This window comes from Manis pentadactyla, chromosome 5 (genome assembly GCF_030020395.1).
Source record: "Manis pentadactyla isolate mManPen7 chromosome 5, mManPen7.hap1, whole genome shotgun sequence".
Lineage (NCBI taxonomy): Eukaryota > Metazoa > Chordata > Mammalia > Pholidota > Manidae > Manis > Manis pentadactyla.
Genome location: NC_080023.1, coordinates 96,220,044 through 96,241,767, shown reverse-complemented (window position 1 = coordinate 96,241,767; position 21,724 = coordinate 96,220,044). Strand labels below are relative to the sequence as shown.

Sequence of the window (21,724 nt, the reverse complement as noted above, 5' to 3'; positions counted from 1 at the left end):
CCAAGATAAGTAAGCGTAAAAGGCTTTCTGTCATTTTGGTTAGCTGTTTACTGTCTTAATCTTTTTTGCTAACTAAATTTTGTGAATTATTTTTGTTTGTTTTTTCTTGTAACAGATCATCAGAAACTGGAAAGAGAAGCTAGAATCTGCCGTCTCTTGAAGCACCCCAATATTGGTAAGGAAATCTTTTCAGTGTATTGTAAATGTTAGAGTTTTATGTTGTGTATTTTTTATAATTTAAAAAAATTTTAATAATGTAGAATACTGACAACTTTTAACAAATAGATTCCTAATTTTGGTCTTGGTTATATTTGATTAAGGTTTCTGTAAAGTTTTTAAAAATGTATGAGTTCTGTATATATTAACACTTTCAAAATAACATAAGGTGATATTAGTTGAATAGTGCTCTTTTGTGTCTTTAAGGATTGTTCACCTGCTGCTGAAGTATGGAGAGAAAGAACTTAGGGCATTATTAATCTTAGCTAAATTACTTTTCACTTATTGTAAAGAGTTTTCCTTATAATTATTGATTCTATTCCAGAAAGTAGTATAATTATTTTAGAATATTATCACTCATGAATTATAAAATAGTATGATAATGTTAAAAAAATAGATGAGTATAAGAAAAACAGAAGAAATAAAGGAAAGAAAAAGATTAAAGACATATATATGCACTAGATTCTGTGGCAATAGTTTTAATTATTTTGGAAAAATGTTATACTCTCCTAACTGTAAGTTTTGTTGTCAACCAAACTATTTCTGACATAGAAGGAGTAAGAGAGGGAGTGATAATTCATTAGAATTTGCAAGCTCATTCACTGAGAAGGTTTATAGTTCTTTTATTTTTATGTACATTCTTGACTTGAAGTTTTTAGTATCCTGCATTTGTGGCTACTTCTTGGGTTCTTAAGTAAATGAATAGACAACTACCAAGTAAATCTGAAGCATTAACAAACCAGCGGCTGTCTAAAAGGAACCTTATGGTTTGGAGAAAGAACAAAACAACTCTGAAATGTCAATCTACCTCTTTACAGTATTTGTCCTGATAAAAGTCTGTGGCATTTCTTGGTTGTTTATATTATTTTGCTAGGCTGCTGTAACAACTACAACAGTCTGGGTGGCTTAAACAGAGAAATTTATTTTCTCACAATTCTGGAACAACAAACCTGAGATCAAGGTGTTGGCAGGGTTGTTTTTTTTTCTGAGACGTCTCTCTGTGGCCTGTAGGGATCTGTCTTTTCTCCCTGTGCCTTGACATGGTCTTCCCTCGGTATGATGTTTCTGTTGTAATTCCTTCTTTTTATAAGGACACCACTCATGTTGGATTAGGGTCCACCCTAATGACTTCATTTTAACTTAATTATCCTTTTAAAGACTCTCTAATTAAGAGCCACATTCTGATGTACTTGGAGTTAGGGCTTCCATATGAAGTTTGAAGGGACATAATTCAGCCCATAATACTGGCTCAAGAGAAATTCTACAGTATGACTCACTACTGTTAAAAGTTCTTTATATAGTTCACTTTTCTTGCTCAGGTTTAAGATAGAATGAAGTCTCTGATTAGTGAACTTGTTATTCTTGTGAGGGAGAGTTACTTGTTTTGTTTTTAATTAGGTCTTTCTGTGAAACTCAATTTGTATTAATGAAACTAGTTGCTTCCACTTCCTCTAAGAGACCAAAGTCAAACATTCTAAAGACACCCAAACTAAAACAAGAACAGCTTTCATTTTGACACCCCATGCAGAATAATTTTGCCAGGAAAAGTGAAATTGTACACTGGGGAAAGTTCTGAAGTTCAGACTTGGATGGCACCATCAACACACGCTGACATAACATGCAACTTTCTGAGAGGCCCATAGCAGCCAACATCGTGACTCCCTGGTTGCCTCACTTGAGGTTGTCTTCCATCTCTCAGGATTTTAGGAGTACAACAGCAGCTGTGGAAATTCCAGGTTCTTTAACTCTGGAACCCATTTCTAGCCACAAGAGAGATTTCTAGCGATCTTATACTTCAGGGTATGAAGTATAGATAAACTTCTAAGACACTCAAAAAGTCTTAGCAGTGGCAAGTTTACTTACATATCATTCATTCACTCAACAAATTAATTTTCTAAGAATACAGTAGAAACACAGAAGACTGTGTTCCTGCCCTCATGGTGCTTGCATTTTTGGGGTGGTCAGACCATAAAGAAAATATGGGATGTTAGATTGTGATAATTACTAAGGAGAAAAGAAAGCAGGGAAAGGAAATTGGGAATGCTAGGGATTTCGTTTTTAAACATTGGTCAGGATGACTTTATTAAGAATGAAATTTGAATAAAGATGTAAAAAACAGAAATTAACAAGTTATTTGGCTCTCTGGAGAAAAAAGCATCCTAAGCAGAGGAAACAAACAGCCTGTATAAAGGCCCAGAGGCAGGAGCTTGCCCAGCATGGATTCCACCAAAGCTTTTTTTCCAACTTGGGAAATGAGAATGATTGATTTTTCATTTTATCTAACCTTAATAGATGGATCTCCATTTCATGTAATCTTGCTTATGTAAAGAAAAATGATCAAACAACAACAGTAACTGCCATAAATAAGTAAGTAGCAGCAAACCGAGGGGTGTTGTAAACCTGACGTGTGTGGACATCTGAGAGCACGCTAGCAAGGGGTGGGCAGCGTTGGGCGTAGAATGCTGCCGTTCCTGTTGAGATTGCTGCACGTAATGAACAGTTCCACAGAGATTACTTGCACTTATTCACTGCCGGTTCAGGTGATGCAGGGAGAACAGCATTTGATCTTGATTTCTTTAAAGCAGATAATGCTGTACCTAAGCACTATGAGACTCTTATCCTCTTCTTCCCCTTCCTCCATTTTGTTATTTGCTAGGTTTTCTTAAAATCTCTCAGGTTTTAGAACTTCAAGGGAGGAAATACTATTTTTGACCATTTTTTCCCCATGAAAATTTGCTCTTTTCATTTGTTTTTATGTGATTTTTCTCTCAGCACAGAATCAATAATCTGAGAATTTACAGCAAGTGAAAGCTTTCTCCCAAAGAAACACATTTTTAGCCAGCTCACTTTTTTTCTAAAGTGTTTTTTTCTTAAGTTTTTCTGATTTTCAGAGTAATACAAAGTGGAAAATTTGAAAAACAGGGCTATATGAAGGAGAAATGAGGGGAGACAATTTTTAATATTTATTCATTTCTGTCATTTGATAATAAATCTGATGTGTATGTTAACATTCAAGTATTCTCTTGTGCACATTTTCATACTCCTTTAGATAACCTTAAAAATTATCTCAACAAAATTTATTGTGTATGTAGCTATTGCCAGGCCATGTTCTAGGCTTAACACACTGGTGTTAACATGATGTTAAGCTGTGTTCAAGAAAGACAATGCCCTGTTTTCCCAGAGACTTGCATCCTAGTGTAAGTAGATATGCCATAAACAAATAGGCCATCATAATAATGCCATGAGGATTAGTTCTATGCAGATAATTAAATAGAGTAGTTTGATACCAGGGAATTGGGTTGTGGGTAAAATTGCAATATTTCCAAAATCTCTCACCTGGCCTTAGTTCATCTCCGTATCAATAGGTGTTTCTAAGGGGAGGAGAGAAGTAGCTATTTCCATATCAATAGGTGATTACAAGGGGAAGCAAGGGTATAGCTGGATTGGAGAGGTTTAGGGGGGCCCCTTTTTGCAGCCAGGTTGTGAGAGACACGGGTGAGCAGAAGTGGATGACTGCTTGTAAGCGATAAATGGGTTTCTCCCACTTTAATTCTCCCTTTGACTATTTTTGGTTTCAAAGGTAATTTGCCCCATGCTGGGAATATATTTTTCCCTCCCGGAGTTACAGAGTGGCCACTGTCAAAGAGAAACAGAATCAGACATTAGTTAAAGACAATAGATTTTATTCAATATTAGTGCAATGGGGAAAAAGCTGTGCCCAGTTCAGAATACAGCAAAACAATTTTTATAGCCTAGGAGCAGAATGAGGGTCAGTGAATGGAAAACTGCTAAGAAAAGATATCAAGGGTAGGGGGCTTCTTACTAAATTTGGCCAATAAAATTCATGTTAAAGTCAGGTGAAGGACTGAAACATCAAGGGTGGGGGATGAAGAACTTGATCAGATATTGAGGCTGATCATGTATCAAAGGTGAGGGGAGTACTTGGTAGGATTTTTGATTCTTTGCTAAGACTAGTTTAGGCAGTTTGAAGATAAGGTCCAAGGACAAGGCCTCAAAAAGAGGACAGAGAAGCCTGTCTGAAGTTTGGTCAAGGAGACAGTCTATCATTACTCTAGAGTGGCTTGTCAGGCAAGATATGTCTGTAGAGGTCACATATATGTAAATAACAGGAAAAAATCATCATGAAATGGCTTGGGGAGAAAGGATTACAGGTAGAGGGAGCTTCCCTTATGAGGGGTAGAGTCAGAGGATCAGCATGTAGCCTGCTGGGAGTTACAGGGAGTTGACCCGCGATGAGTCAGAAGGGAGTAGCTGTCTGATCACCTGGGGCTTTGTGGACCAGGTCAGAACAATTGGATTTCATTCTAACAGCAGTGGGAAGCCAATGGCAGGATTTTATGCAAGTGTGTGTCACAATCTGACTTCTGTCTGCTGTGTGTAAAAAGGATTGTGGTCATAGGAGCAAATCAGGGATGATAGTTCTCCTTTAGGTCATTAGAGGAGAGTTTATCACCCTATTTCCCTGTGGCTCCATATTCTTGGGTAAGAATTTAAAGAGCTCCAGACTGGCTCTCTCTCCTGTGTGGTCCACCTAGTCCATGAAGAAGCATTATGCATCTTTCGGCTCAACAAATTTGTGGAGCAGGCAGTTTCCTAAGGAGCCGCCTTTTTGCTCTGCCTTCAGAGCAGCTAGCCAGACAATTTTGTTTGAATGCCAAACTGGAAAGATTATAGCTAACTCTGAATTAACATTCAGGTGTTGAAGCAGTTCAGAGAGAACATCTTACTTCAAGCTTCTGTTCATTAGTTTATCTTTTATCATTATGTTTGTCTTTTGTTTTAATAAAATGGGCTTATTATCTCTTGAGGTATAAACAAATTTGTGGTAAACCAAATAGTTTGAGCTGTATATCAACTTATTCTACTAAGGGAAAAATAAATAAAATGTAGTGAAATAAATTATTTGAGGTAATAGCCACATTGTTCTCAAAATTATTTTATATTACCATTTTTTTGTGCTTGATCTTTGATAAGTATTAGTATTGAGGAATTTATTAAACTATAAATTCAAGTTCAAATAATTCAAAACAGTAAGGAGAACTAGAAAGATGGGCAATATACTCATTTGATCCAACTATATGAGTCTGAAAAGATGTAGAAAGGGAAAGAGAAAATACCAAGAGCTTTGATCTGACTCATCTGATGGCCCAGGTGGGAAGATAACCACTTGTGATCTTTTATTTGTGAGGAGATCAGTATTTGAGACAGCTTTGCAGTTTGCAGGATGATGAATTTTATTGCTGGGCTAGTCCATTCTGTAAAGACCTGAACTTATACTTTGTTTGGACTTTAGAAAGAGCAAGACAGTTTTTTGAAAGGGTAAAGGAACATTTCTATCTGTAGATCATCACCCTGCCTTTGTAAGGTAATCCTTTACTGATAAGGCTTAGTGAATCCCAGTATCTGGAGAGCCAATGGAAGGGCTTTTTTTTTTTAATCTAGTCTGTATTAGTACCCTGGGACTCCTGGTATGGTGAGTTAGCTAGCCTTCCTGAGATCACATCTTAATGATTGCCTCCTTCCAATTTCAGCCATTACCTGAAAACACATAAACACATGCATTCACACATTATTATAAGATATAATAGAAAATTATAAACATACTATTAATGGAAAATTCTATAGACACAGTGGGCTTCTGACCCTGGTCTTTTATGTGAACTGCTGAATCTCTTAAGTTCATTAACTTTCTTTGTAAAGCAGAGAAAATATTTACCGTTTTATTTACCTCTGAGAATTATTAGAGTTAGATGATGCATCTTACAGTTTTGGTGAGGAGTTAATAAACTTTGGAAGCTATTTAATGTAAATTAACAGTTGTATAAATTATTATGGGGCATTACTTAACAAATACTACCTCTTTAATCATTTCTTAATGTTTAGTATGTATCTCAACATACTCAACATTGGGAAAACATGTTTCAGAAACCTTTATATATTTTATTTATATATATATATGTAATATATAAAGTATTTATATATATTACATGCAATATGTATTATATATAAATGATCAGAAAATCATAATGTAACAGAGATCTTATATGAACTCTAATATAAACTCTTAATTTCTTTTGTTTTAATTATTGAGGAAAGCCAACTTTTTAAAATTTATATGACTTATCTGAAGTCACAATTCTTTCATGACATTGCCACACTTAAATTCTTGATACACTCTGTGTAAAGAGGTACTGATACTTAGGGAACCTGACTTAGAGCAGCAGCAAGATTGAAAAGGTGTTGGTATCTGTGCTCCCTTTCAATGATAATTTTGAAGTTGTATTTGGTTCAAAGCAATCCTCCCCTCATGTAGAACAAACATTAAGTTAAAAACTTCTAATACCAATACAAGAAAAGAAAACTTTGTAAGTTTTGGACAGTGTAGGTAATACCTACCTAGATTTCATAGTAACCCTGATATGGAACCATTATATTTCAGAAAGATGCTCTGTTTGAACAAGTTTTATAGTTTGACATATATAGCAGCACAAAATTATATATGCTAAACGGTAGAGATTAGACTAAATAAAGCCTTTACCTTATTTATAAGCAGGTTTCCCATGCCTTTGAGTGTTAATTTATGAGATCTAGGATTTATATAATTTCCTTTTCCTAAAACGTAAAACTAGAAGAACCTTGAGGAATTATCTAAACCCAAACTAGATTCTGCAATAAAGATTGGAGGTTTCAATAGGGAAGTAATATGCTCAAGGTTATACACAGATCTCCGAAGGGAGGGGAAATGCACAACCTGCTTATTCATTTTGCATGTACTTTATCCTCTTTTCCCTGTCTTTGGAAGTATGGTGTCATATGTAAAAGCAATATTTTAACTTTGATCTTAGATCTCCCTAATCTTGCAAAAACGCCTTCAGTCAAATATCATCCCTTTAATTTTACAAGACAAAATGAGTAGTCATTTTTGTTTGTTCATTGCTTTTAAACAAAATTTTACCTTTCTCTTCTACTCTGTATTGAGTCCTCTTACAGGATCCTAGAATTCATAGGAACCAATCCAATCACATTATGTAAGTTTAAATTCAATAAATATTGATCTTGAAAATTTCCCTTAATTATTTATCAAACGATTAAGTTTCCTTAAATGTCTATTGCTACAATATTCCAGTTTTGAACCCTTTGAAAGAAAGAGTCACATGGGGAAGAACAGAGATAGTGTAGAGGTTAATTGATGTGCTGAGGAAACAAAGTTGACAGTCTTAATGAGTGAGAGTGAAAAGTCTGTTTCAAACTTGCAAGAAATTCAACATTTCAAAGGTGATACTTACAGCTTTTCTCTAGGACCTGCCCCATTATTGTCAGTTATGCCTAATATTTATAAAAGTTTGTAAATTAAACAACAATAAGTAATTTTTTTTGCTAAACAACTTCTTTAGTGACTTTCCAACAGGTGAAAGGTAATTTAACAGTATTCAGTAGTAAAAAGCAAAGTAATCTTGTTTAATATTCACCTTTTATTTGATTAAATCACATTTCTTTGTCTTGATTATTTGGTGTGAAGGTTAAATTACTTCTTAGAGTATCTTATTCCCTGCAGAATTGATTACCCTCTTTTAACAAATGTGAGAAGTAGCAGAGATTTTTTTTCCCCAGTAAATATTTTCAAAATTTGTCATTATATACTCTAGCTTTTTCTTTTGTTCCTTTAATATGGTGTTAGTGATGTATTCTTTATAACTTTTTACTAAAAGTTAAATTCGTCTTTTTAAGTAAACTAGTAGAAAGATAAAATATGGATATAAAAATTATAGATTCAAGATATTATTTTAAGTTATCTTTTACTTGATGAGTTTGGATCTGAGATTTGTTACTGGTTCCTTTGTAAATGTTTTTACCATGTATCAATGAAACAGCCACTTCCCTATGTTATATTAGAAGTAGTTGGAATTCATATAAAACTACAGGGAAAAATAGTCCTTTTGTTACAAATGAAGGCCAGTTTGTGTTTTAGATATACTGGATAGCATACTTTGATCTATCAGTGTATAGTATTTATTCAAATATATCCTTGATTTGTTCTACTAAACCTGTTTCAGTCTTGTCCTTTCTTTGCTATGTTTGGGGTAGAATTTTCTAACAATATTGGAAATTTATAATAGTTTCTTGCACTTAGAATTATGCCCTAAACTGAAACTTGAAAAAAAATTCCAAACTTTACCAGCACTTTTTTTTCGTTTCTTTGTTTTATTGGGGCTTGAGTTACACAAAATCCCTTCTCCACTCTCTTACCTCACCCTAGGCAAGAACAGCTCATATAGCCAAAAGAGCTGAGGAGCATTTTAATCACTTCAAAATCATTGTTCTTTTCCCTTTCTACTGATAGCTTTGGTAATAAAAACAAACTTACATGCAGTAAGCTATTGTGTTAAGATTTGAAGATGGGCTGAACAAAAGAAAATATTGGAATTTTCTAGTGAAAATTCCTAACGGTTGGAATTCCAGTGAACTTTGTCACTAGAATTTACAAAGCTGCTAACTGTTAGAAGGCACTGGTCCAAGTGCTTTCCATGCAGTCAACCTTTTCTTCAGAGGAAATAAGTGCCATTCTTGTCTCCATTTTACAGACAAGGAATCTAAAGCCCAAAGAGAAAGGTCAGACAGCTAGCACGTGGTATATATAGCTGGGATTCAAACCTGTGTATTTGGGTATCTCAATTTATACTCTTCAGCCTTACATTATATTGCACCTGGTAGCTGCATAACTCTAGATTGGTCACACTGTTGTTTTATAAGTAGAGAAAAGAATCACAAAATTTTATGAAGATTAGTTAAGATAACAGTGGACTGAGATCCTTTCCTAGAGACATTACATAACTTTACTATTTATCTTTAGTACTTACTCCAGGGAGGAAGTATCAGCATTAGATTACTGAAATCTAATTCAGGGTCAAATATGACCACTTAGATTTTTCACCAGGTTACTAAAGCCTACTGTCATTAAAATATAATTAGTTCTGTAAATCTGTATTTTCCCTGTTTCAGTAATCTAAAATGGAAGAAAAAAGATGTGACACTCTCCTGAGGTTTTCCATGAACTAGATACTATTTTTTGAGACAATAAATGAACCCTGTGTCTGTTCGAGGGCACTGTTCCTCCCCAGCAGGGCTGCTGGGTCACTTCCTTCAGGCCTCTGCTCACCCATCACCTAATGCAGAAGCCTTGCCCTGGCAGCTCTGGGTGAAAGGGCACCTCCCTCCCCCACGCCCTCCCCCATGCCCTCCTCATCCTTCCTATCAACCTTCTTTGCTTTGGTTTTTCTCTGTAGCACTTGTCATGATACTGTGTATGAACTTGTTTTATTTATACCCACTAGCATGTAAAACCCCATGAAGGCAGGAACTTTGCTCATTAACTATCATATCCTCTGTCCCTAAAGTAGGGTCTGGCATAGAGTCTGTGTCCAATAAGTAAATGTTGCCGGGACTAACAATGCACAGGTATGTGTATTTTTATTAAATTTAGATAATCTTAAGGGAACAAACACCCCTATGAATATGATTAGAAGAAAAACATAAATTTCAACTTATGAAATAGCTCTTTTATTGAAGCAGAGAATTCATCTGTAGAACTTTGTTTTCCCTCTGGCTGAAATGAGTATCGGTGGCCTCGGGCAAGACCACACCTGAACAAAGACTGTAAAACAGGAGCGCAAACAGACGGCTTCTCCCTGACTTGGCAGGTCAGTAAACCATGTGAGTCAGCGCACCTCTTTTCACTGCCTGTTCTTCAACAATCTCTATCACTTAGTTTGGAATGCCCATCCTGCTGGCTGGAATCTTGGCCCAGACCCCTGTTGGTGTTCTCTGGTGTATTTCTCATGCAGCTTGGAGAATCTGAGGCATTTTTGTTAGGAGCACCTAGATCTCACTGTCTTTCTATCTGGCAGACACTGAAAATTGCAGGCTGCTTCCCCACCTTCCTAGGGAACATTTCAGTGATCCTCCAGGGAGCAGAATCGTACCACTAGTAAATGTCCCTGATTTCCCCCCTTGCCAGATAATTCTCCGATCTGGTTCATGGGCCTAATTCTAGACATTTATGGGATAGCCCTTAGTTTGACGACTTCACTCTTCAAAGCAAGAGCCTACTTTTTAGATGAGATTACCAAATGACTGAGGAAAAGAAAGAGGGTTGGTTGTCTCTCTCCCTCCTGCTTCTTAATAGTCTTGTCCTATCCCCATTGACTCCTTTAAAGGCCCCTGAGGTCCCTGTTCTGGAGCAAGGACTGGCAAACTTTTCCTGTAAAGCACTCAGTAGTAAGTAGTTAGGCTTTATTTTCCTTGTCTGACTATTCCGCTTCGCTGTTGTTGCACAAAGTAGCCATAGGCTTTCATAAGTGAGGTTCTAGGTAGTTGCTGCCCTCTCTTTCTGCTCTCAGCCAGCTGCCCACCTACGTAACCTGTGATGTTGGATTTGGCTGAGAACTTGAGTTGATATAACTCAAAACTTTATTTTTTGTTACTTGATAATTGTCTGTTTCAGATTGCCTCTGAATTTACACTTGCCATTTCTAGGATAATTTTGACACTTGACATTTTCTCCTACTTTTAAACTTTTGGCTTATCTAAAACCTAGGCTAGATCTGTCTTCATTTATAGATTTACTGCTCTCTAAATTATGAATTTGATGGGATGTTATTTTTTTATGTTTATTCTGATATTATTGAGGTGTTCTTCTTTTTGAACCTAATCTTTCCCACATCCTTCCCAAAACACCCTGAGTCAACCAGGGTCTGCACCTCTTATGAATGACCTTGGTTGAGAGCTTGGCTTTCTTAATAACACAGAACCATTCTGACAATAATGGGTATAAACTAGAATAGACTAATTTTGATGTAATAGAGGACCCTTTCTATGAGAATACGGAAGAGAACATATAGTCATCTTCATTTGCAAATTTCTTCTATGGAAATTCACTTTGTCCTTTAGAGCTATTTGCACTTGTAAAGCTGACCCAATCCCCTTAAATACTCTGCCTGGTTTAATCAGAATGGGGCAGTGTAATGTGAGCTCTGATGAGGAGTCTGATAGTACTCAGAGAGCGGACAGTGTACTCTGAACATGTTGGCCCTCAGTCCATAACAGAAACTTCCCCAGGTGAGGGAAGTGAACAAATCACATCTAGGCACAGAGCCATTCCAGCAGGTTATCAAGATGGTCAGTGGAAGGAAAGACTGCTAGTTTCTCCTGTGAAGCCTGGAGATACTGACCCACTCTCATTTACTTTTTCTCTATAAATGTAGACCATGAGCTGCCAGCAATGGTGAACAATTCTTACTTTGTGCAAACAGCTTATCTGAATTCCCTGGCCTCAAAAGACCATTAACCCAGTCCCAGATCCTGTCCTACTGCCAGTGACAGAATACTGACTTGGCTATGGTTTTTTGACTTGCTCTTCCTGCGTCCCAGACCATTTGTTGTGCACACCTGAAATCTGAGCTCATGAGCCCCTTGCGTGGCTCTGCAGACAGCCCTGTATGTGACCTCAACCTCTGAGAGTCACTTCTGTCCTGGACCTTCCATCCTCTGACTTTCCATGCTGACCCCTGCTTCTGTCTCTCCACGCTAATGTGTCTGCCCTTGTTGACTTTTCTATCCTGCTTGCCTCTAATATCCTGGAAGATCAGATTATCTCTTTCCACTGGAACATTACATTTTTAAGCGTGTATTTGAGTGGATATAGGCTGAATAAATATAACTGGTCTTCTGAGAAAGATTTTCACTTTTATGAATTCATTTATTAGGTATTTTGATTAATTTCCAATCCTTGAGTTATATAGAAATAATTCCTGATACATGCACACATACACACACACATAATTTGGTTATAGATCTATTTTTAGATGATTTTTATAATACTGCTGTAATGTTCTCTTTTTCTTGTTCTTAATTTTAAATTGTGTGTCTCTTATTTCATATATTTTTAACCTTACCCCATGTTCATTTTGCAAACTGAAACCTATTGTGTCCAAACGCTTACTGTAATTATTTAATGATACCAATAGCTACTGTGTGGGTATTAATATTATTTCCATTTTTCAACTCAATGCAATAAATATTGAGCACCTTCAGCACATGGCTGAAGAAGCCAAGTCTCAGAGAGATTAATTAATTTGCCTGAGATGACTTAGTTTATGGAGGGTGGAACCAGGATTCAAATACACTGTTTGATTCCAAAGTCCACATTTCTACTATACAAGCATTCTGTTCTTCACTTCCTCCTCAGCTCAAAGCTGTGAGAGCTCTGTGCAGCTGCATTACTTTCTATTTAAATAGAGCACTAGAATGTGACCAATATGGTATAAAATATTGTTGACATGTAAGGGGCTTCCTATTTGTGTGGGAAGTTAGGATGTGTACACATGAAAATACTCAATAGTTAAAAGGAGCATGCAATTAAATGCCCAAATTAGATACACAGAGAGGACAGGGGCTCACGCTGTGAAATGTTTTCTGCAGGATATTGAACAGATTTGAATATCTCAAAGGACAAGATTTAAGGAGGGAACAATATTGCCTCCAAACTGTAGAAGTTGAAATGAGTCAGTTCAGGGGATAGTGCTGGGTACATCAACCTTCTACATTTTAAAAATTACTAACAATCAGCCATTTAAATAATTTCTGCTCATTCCTTTCTCAGTGAACATTATTTTAAAAAGAAGCACACTGCTTCCATTCCCTCAGCCTCTGCATTCAGGTTCCTGATCATGTGTCCAACAGAAGTGCTCTCCTCATGATTACTGATGGTCTCTGATTTCTGAGTTCAGTAGAACTTTTAGGTTCTGGTCTAGTTACCTCGCTGCAGTTGAAAATGTGAGTCACCTGCATTGGCTTTTGTAACACTTATGTTTTCTAGATTTCTTCTTTATCTCTAACAACTCAATCTCCTTCCTGAGTTCCTTTTCCTTTGTCTATCTCTTAAATCTACCCAAGGCCTTTCATGAATATACTGTTTATTCCCAAACCTATTTTTTACAGTTAAGCCTTTCTCTTTAGACACTTTCCCACTACCTACTGGAATATTCCCTTGAATGCGGTACTGGTACCTTAATAGTAATACCATGCATAAAATGGACGTCGTTTCCACCCCTGCCCCACCCAAAGTTGCCACTGTGCTTGTCTTTCCTGCCTTACCTGATAGTCTTGCCTAAGCCAGAAATCTAGTGTGACCCTGTCCACCTCTCTTCCCTTTGCCAACTAATATAATCACTTAACAATTACTCTTACTTCCTTAATAACTAAGTCTGTTGCCTTCTCTTTACCCACATACCATAGGTCAGGCTTTAATAAACCTTTCCTCTTCTCAGTTCTTCCCTTTGCTGCTGAGAAAGGGGTCTTCTAAGAACGCAAATTGGTTCTGTCACTCCTCTCCTTAAATCTTTTGGTGGTTCCCTAGTTTCTCATGTTAAATTCTAAATTACCAACTTTACAAAATCATACATTTAAGTTTTCTTAATTGTTCTCTACTCTCTGATATCAGCCGTTGGTCTTCCTTAATACCCCCTAGTTAGTAGTCCAGGGAAGGTCATGGAGTGTGCAAGGTGCCTATGTGAAGGGGCTTATGGGGGCTGCTACAAGGCTACCTTTTGCTAATTTGCATGGAGGCCCAGTTCAGGCCAGCAGTTGCTCTGCTACCACATGACCCATTTACATATTCCTATTTCCCCCAAAACAGATCTCCGTGGCTTTAGGGACTTCATTCACATTTTATCTTCAGGGTGTAGGACACAAGTAGGCATTATATCTAGCACAAACTAGGCATAATAATCATGCCTGTTCGAGTTGTTTTCACAATTTGCTATGCATATATATATATATTTTTTTCTTTTTTCTGATTCCCAATAAGGCTAAGCTGTTAGCCACCTAGGAAGGGAAAGAAGTAGTTACTTTTTACTTCACATGGGAAGCTCTGCCTTTACCACAGTTCTCCTCCTAACAGGGCATTTAGGATTGTCTCTGCATTTCTTGGAATAGTGCCTTGCCTATTTGGCTGAATCAAGGTTGATTTGGGGGCATATTTGGGGGATATTTGAGGAGTACTTTCTCTAGAGTTGCTTGAACAAAAGCTGGATGAGAGCATAGCCAGAATGAGTTTACTTTTTTTAGAAGCAGGTATCTATCTGCTTAGTGAGGGTGAAATTCCTCTATTTTCTTAAATCCCTTTTTGCTAAGGTCATACACTGATCAGATTGCCTCCTATCCACCTCCTACTCCAAGCTGTTCTCCTAAATGCACACCTGGCAGAACTGGGAGAACATTGTATTCTGCACTGTGTAAGTACCTAACCTTTCGGTAGGGAGATACCCCTGTAGGAAGCACATCTTAGAACAGAATATACTTTCTGCCTAGTTCTCCCATCCTCAGGCCACATTCTCCAAGTACCTACCTCAGTTTGCTTCACACACCATGGTTCTCAACTCTTGCTCTCATATCCACTCTCTCTCTTTTCTGTCTCTGTGTCTCTCTGGCACTCTCTCTCTCTCTCTCTCGGTTTTTTTTTCTCTCTCTCTCACACACACACACCCCTGTCTTTCTAATCAGAACTGTTTTCTCTGTTTCTGTTCAGCTCCATAGTTTTCAACCTCATCTTTCGAATCAGGCTTCCCTTCATCTGAATTTGTTTCTTTATACTATGCCAAACGAAATGTAATACAGAATTATTTTAGTACACTACTAGCACATACAGTCTGCTTACAGGATTCAGAAATTAGAAGAGACACTGGTGGGTCTGGCTCTTCAGCTACAAATCAGGAGGCACTAAGAGTGCTTGCATAAAAGCAGATTTGGGTTAGGGAGGATGGAGAGCTATATATCCAGTTAAAGGTGGGCAAGGAAATGGTTGCTATTCTTTCTTGCTTTTGGTCCACAAACTGTTGTAGACCCTAGAGAACCAGTTCAGAGACTTGGAGTCCTTGCCTGAGGATTTAGAATATATTATTATTTCAACAACATTTCAACTCTGGTTTTTCCATGCAGCCTAGGTCTACACAGTAAGTCTAGTAACCAACCCACATAGAAAAGAACTTATACTTTTGTAGTTTCTGGAAAAAAATTCACTTTATATTTTACTTGATAAATATTTTGTGGCAATTTGCATCCATGTTTTATACCATACTAAATTTATAGATAATTGACTTCAAGGCAATCTCCTGAATAGTTCAATTGTTTATTTGCTGCTAAGGATTGTTGATTATGTGCCCAAAACAGAACAAAAGAAAGCATTTAGCTTCTTCAATGAGAGTTTCTGTAACCAAACACAAATGAAACCAACAGCAGAAAGATAAGGGCTCACATGTTTTTGAAACTTGCTAATGGGACTTTAAATAACTCCCTTTTATACTTTACTCTCACTCAACCTTCTTATTCCACTTAATATATTTTGGGTTCTTTTTGAGAAACATCACAAACCACTGACGATATGCTACATTTTTGGATCTAGAACTATTTCAAGAATTGTAGAAGAATCATTGCTGATTTAGAATTATGCTTGGGCTATGAAATCAGGCCTATGAATTCATTCATTCATTCATCCACTTAGCAAATATTTGTTGAATATTTATCATGCTATACTCTTCTGACACATTGGAGATACAGCAGTGAATAAAGCTGACAAAATCCCTTGCCCTTAGACTGCTTCTACTCTGGGGGCAGGAGTTGGGGATGAGCAAATTGTGGTAAGTGAGCCATGCCGGAAGAAAGTGAGGGACCAGACTTTGCAGACTCCTGAGGGAAGAGCCTTTCAGGGAGGGTGCTGGACACAGGCCAGTGTGGCATGATGCGGTGCAGAGAGAGGGGAAAGGAGGTTGTGGGTGATGCCACCAGAGAGGTGACCGGGGTCTCTGAGTTGTGATGAAGACCTTCACTTACCCTCCTTGTGTGGTGGTATTATGGACAGAATGTTTGTGTCTCCCTCAGATTCATATGTTGAACCCCTAACTCCCAATGGAATAGTGTTTGAGGTGGCAATTATGTAATTATGTTTGCCTAATTGTGAGGTAATTAGGTTTATAGGAGCTCATGAGAGGGAGGGCCCTCATGTTGAGTTTAATGCTCTTATAAGAAGAGGAGAGACCTGCCCCTCCCCCCACATCCACCCCTAAGCACCCTTCATGTTAGGGCACAGTGGGAAGGTACAAGCCAGGAAGAGAACTCTCACCAGAAACCAGCCCACCAGCACCTTGATCTAGGACTCCCCAGCCACCGCAACTGTGAGAAATGAATGTCAGCTGTTTGAGCCACTCAAGCCTGTGATAGTTCATTATGGCAGCTCAAGATGGGAAGGGTTTGGAAAGTTCTGAGGAGAGAAGTGAGCTGATCTGACTTCTGTCTGAAGAGGCTCAATCTGAATTTGTGTTGCTGGAGGACTGCAAGGGCAAAAGCAGAAGCTAGGTGACCCGTTAGGAGGCGTTCAGTGGAATCAGTGGCTTGAATCTGGGTAGCTGCAGTGCAGATGGAACACCGTGGTCAGATTCAGGACGTAGAACTGAGTATATGGTGGACTGCTTGTCACAGACAGAGGGGAGTCAAGGATAAATCCTGACAAATTGGAAGGATGGAGTTGCCTCAGGCAGAGATGGGAATAGCTCAGGGTGGGGCTGTGTTGTGAAGGAAGATGAGAGAATTCGTTATTGGCATATAAATTTAAAAATGCCAACTAGACCTCCAACAGATGTCAAGTAAATTATTGCATATGAGTCTAAAGTTCAGTTGGAAGTCAGGGCTTGAAATGGACAATCAGGAGTTTACAGCATGCAACCAGGAATGATATTTAAAATATTTAACAACTAGTATGGTCTGAGTACCAGCTCGTCAGGATGGGTACCAGCCTTAACAATCATGGCTGCACAGCTCCCTAGCAGCAGACATCAGTCCAACATGCATCACATTAGCTGAAGATGTCCCTTCCCACTTTGGCCATTCTTTCTGGATAAATTCTAAACTTAACAGATAAACCATAAATGCAAATTACCTATAAAAACCAAAAAGATACTAACTAGAAAGCATAAGGACAGTAGATTTATATTCTCATTTTTCCACTCTCTGATTCACATTATATCCACTCTATTTTCCTTCAGAGGTTAAATACAAATATTTAATGTATTAACAAATTTTTGAAGGCTGGTTTGAAAGTACTGGTTTTTGAGTATAATAGATCAATTTGGAGTCTCAGATCTTCCATTTTACTACTTACATTTGCAGAAACAAGTTACTTTTTCTTCTTTTTTCTGAGAACACTATCTGTAAAACAAAATAAGACTACTTTATGTTGCTATGAAGTTTATAAATTCTACATGTAAAGGACCTATTGCAGTGCCCATTACAATACAATTCCCTATGTAAATCATAAACTTTTAGAGTTTAAAGGGAACTTACCTTCTATTGTGTTCTTACTAATAACTAGTTCATTTGTTATGACAATATTCATACCAACTAAATTGGATTGAGAATCTAATCTATATTCAGAAATGTTTGAGCTTAGATTTGTATGCATTTGGACAACCTTATTCACCAAAAGGAAGTATAAGTGATTATCAAAGGAAAGACCCTGATTTTGATTAGTTCTTTCTCACATGACAGACTTGAAAAATCTATCAGAAAGTGCTTTCTCCTCCTGCATAATTATATATTTATATAAATATTTGCTTGTCCCACCATTGCCAAGTGATTGTGACTCCCTCAGTTTTGTTGATAAACTCCTATAAGGACAGGATATCTGTTTCTTTCTTGCTCTGATTTCTCAGAGCCCAATACAGTGTGTCATTATATGAGGACATTATAGGGCCAGACACATATGTGTTGTATAGAGGAGAGTCTGGCCTTCTAAACTTCGGAAGATCCTGTACGTTCCAATCCTTAATGCTTCCTTGCTCTGGGCAGATGTGTGGAGAATGCCTTGGCTGCCTTCCCAGACAGGGGAGGTGAAGTCAGAAACTGTTTTGTTTGCTGTTGATTCCTTAATACCTAGAAAGTTTCCTAGTGCAAATCGGTGCTTAAATATTTGTTAAATTAATGCATAGAAGCCTAGCAATGTAGTGCTAATTGTACCTCAGTGTCATGTAGAATTTTGAGGGGGTCAAACATTGAATGTGTATCTCATCTCTGTGAATGCAGCTTTTAATTGATTTACAAATGGTATTACTTGAAGCTACGACTGCCCTATTGGACTTAGTGTCCTGTTGTACTTGATGTTGCTGGTTTATTCCTCCTCTCACTAACAGTATGTGTTTTACTTACCAATTTTTCTCTCCCCACCAAAGAGACATAAAATATACTGTAATGTCCATTTTGTCACTGATTCAGTATCAATTGTCCAGCTCTCTTCTTTTGGAAAGAGTTCTTCCTTAGATGAATATCAGGCTCTTTATTAAGTGGACCCCTTTTCTAATTTGTCAGACCAACCTCAATAAAAACATTAGAAGCTAGCAGTGGACACAGCCCTGATTGAAACTGCCTATTCCCCACTATATGAAAATGAAGATATAGACAGCTTACAAAGGATCAGAAAAGAGAAGAACAGAGAAATCTTGAAGGCAGCTGTGTCGTCAACACTCTGGAAGGCTGGCAAAAGATTTTTTGTTTCCGTGGGACTCCACCGTAGGTCAGACTGTGCTTTCTGCCCTATTTTTGAAAGCAAAGACTTTCTCCAGAAGTATTTCTAATAAAATGCTTACAGCCCCCTGCCCTTTCCAACTGTTAAGTGATTGTACACTTTTTAACCTAATTCTTGAAATTATAACAACTGAAATTTTATTGCATGTACATCACATGCCAGGCATGCTGCTAAATGCTCTGTATACGTTATCTTAATACTCATAGTAACCCTCTGAGTTAGGTACATTATTGTTCATTTTTACAAAGGAAGTAAACAGAGTAAACAGGGAGGATGTACTAAGCACCTTCTGCAGTTATCCAGCGAGCAGCCACGCTGGGCCCGCCCACCAGTCTTTCTGCCTGCAGAGCCCCCACCCACCTTTATACTGTCTCTCAATGACAGCTATGGAGACCCAGATTATTTTGTTTATCCTGCTGGAAATGACAGTTGTAGTAATGATCAAATGTACTGTGACATTAATTCCCACTGGAAGTGTAATTTGATTATGTTTGAAAAACTGAATGAGTGCCAGATTTCTATGAACACAGCTTTTAATTGATTTACAAATGACATTGTTTGGAGCTGTTGACTGCTGGTATGTGACTTGCTGTCCTGTAGCAGTGCTCCTTTTTCCCCCCCTCCCTACATTGACACTGTTTTCTGTTAGGCAATTTTAATTATGTCCTTTGAAAGTAGCCTTCTTAAGAGAACTAAGTAAATGTAGCAACCGTGGTGATGTAGCCTTTGAGTGGAAACAACCAAAACTCTCACATGCAATGAGAATTACCTTTTGGTTAAACTGACAGAGACTGACAAATGAATAAATAGATAACTTTTTAAAAATGTATTTTATACACATTCTTATAACCCATTAAAACTCGTAACATACCATACTTTTAATGCCTATATTTAGTTTCCTCCTGTTGATTTGTTTGTAAAACTGCTAAGTATTCTTCAATAGCATTTATTTTATTGTTTGTGGCCACAGTTCCTGACTTTAGTCTTTGTAAGAGAAAGCAACTGTTCTTCCATTTCGAGCAGATGGTTGTAGGAACCAAGCTACTTTTTAAATGCATATGGCTGACCTCATGCCTAGGAATAGATTATTTTCCATTCCTAGGGAAATACACACTGAACTTTACTTTGTGATACTTTTAGTACTTTGAGGTTCTGTGCCACTCTTGTCACTTTCCAATTCAAGCTGAGAAGGACCTAGATAGATATTTGGACCTAAAGTTGCTCATATTCTATTCTGTTTCTTCCTAAATTCATTTTTCAGTGACTATAGATATTTTTGGTTTTTTTTTACAAAAAAATATTTTTTTATGATAAGGACTTTTAAGATTTACTCTCCTTGCAACTTCTAAATATAAAATATATTATTATTAACCATAATGACCATACTGTGCATTATACCCCCATGACTTTATTTCTAATGGTGAGTTTGTACTTTGCCTTTTTCCCCCACCATATATACTCCCCACCTGTGCAACGACTGATCTGTTCTCTGATTCTGGGAGCTTGGTTTTTGTTTTGTTTTGTTTTATTTTTTAGATTCCACATAAAAGTGAGATAATACAGCATTTGTGTCTCTGTCTCTGCCTGTTTCACTTATAATGTCTTCATGGTCCTTCTGTGTTGTTGCAAATGGAAAGATTCCATTCTTTTTTATGGCTGAATAATATTCTTGTGTGTGTGTATAGCTTTGTTAATATAGTTTGAAACCAGGGAGAAGAATGTGTATATGGCTACTTTTCGATGGAATGTTCTGTATGTATTAATAAAGTCCAGCTGGTCTAATGTGGCATTTAAGGCCAATGTTTCCTCATTGATTTTCTGTGTGGATGATCTATCCATTGATGTGAGTATAAAGTCCCCTGCTATTATTTTCTTGCTTTCTATTTGTTCCTTAGGTTTGTTAATGTTTGTTTCATGTATTTAGTTGCTCCTATGTTGGGTGCATAAATATTATAAATGTTATATCCTCTTGCTGGATTGACCTCTTTATCGTTATGTAATGCCCTTCATTGTCTCTTATTAAAGTCTTTGTTTTAAAGCCTATTTTATCTGACATAAGTACAGCTACCCCAGCTGTCTTTTAGTTTCCATGTGCATGGAATATTTTTTTCTATACCTTTACTTTCAGTCTGAGGGTTTTCTTACATTTGAAGTAGATCTCTATTAGGCAGCATATATATGGGTCTTTTATTTTTTTGCATCCATTCAGCCACTCTGTATATTTTTATTGGAGAATTTAGTCCATTTACATTTTTAAAGTACTTATGATAGGTATGTACTTACTGCCATTTTTTGTTTATAGTATACCAGCTGTTTTGTAGTTCCTCTCTGTTCCTTTCTTTTTCTCTTGCTCTCTTCCTTTGTGGTTTTATGTCTTTCCTTAGTGGTATGCTTAGATTCCTTCCCCATTATTATTATTATTTTTTTTGTATCTACTATAGAGTTCTGCTTTGTGAATACTGTAAGGCTTATATATAACAATCTATATTTATAACAGTCTATTTTAAGTTGATAACAGTTTAAGTTTGAATCCATTCTAAAACTCTGTGAATTTTACCCTCTCCACATTTTATATTTTTGATGTCATACCTTATTTCTTTTAATCTTTTATATCCTTTAATTATTCTAGTTATAGTTATTTTTACTATCTTGCTCTTTGAACTTCACACTAGCTTTATAAGTGACTAATCCATTCCTTTACTATATATTTTTACCATTATAAGTAAGATTTATACTTTCATATGTTTTCTTGTTACTAATTAACACCCTTTCTTTTCAGCTTAAAGAAGTTCCCTTAACATTTATGGTAAGGCTGGTTTAGTAGTGATGAACTCCTTTAGCGTTTGCTTGCATGGAAAA

At 37.0% G+C, this 21,724-nt stretch overlaps 1 protein-coding gene across 19 annotated transcripts in view; it reads left to right on the top strand.

Annotated features, from left to right (window-relative positions):
* The window catches only part of CAMK2D (calcium/calmodulin dependent protein kinase II delta), a 315,792-nt gene that overhangs the window by 108,480 nt on the left and 185,588 nt on the right, over positions 1 to 21,724 (top strand). For 18 of the 19 annotated variants that reach the window (XM_057502568.1, XM_036920810.2, XM_036920801.2 and 15 more), the window contains exon 3: positions 116 to 175. The exons of the other annotated variant lie outside the window; for it this stretch is intronic. In XM_057502568.1, coding sequence (XP_057358551.1) covers positions 116 to 175 — 60 coding nt within the window. The remainder of the gene's footprint in view (positions 1 to 115; positions 176 to 21,724) is intronic. 19 annotated transcript variants of the gene reach the window in all.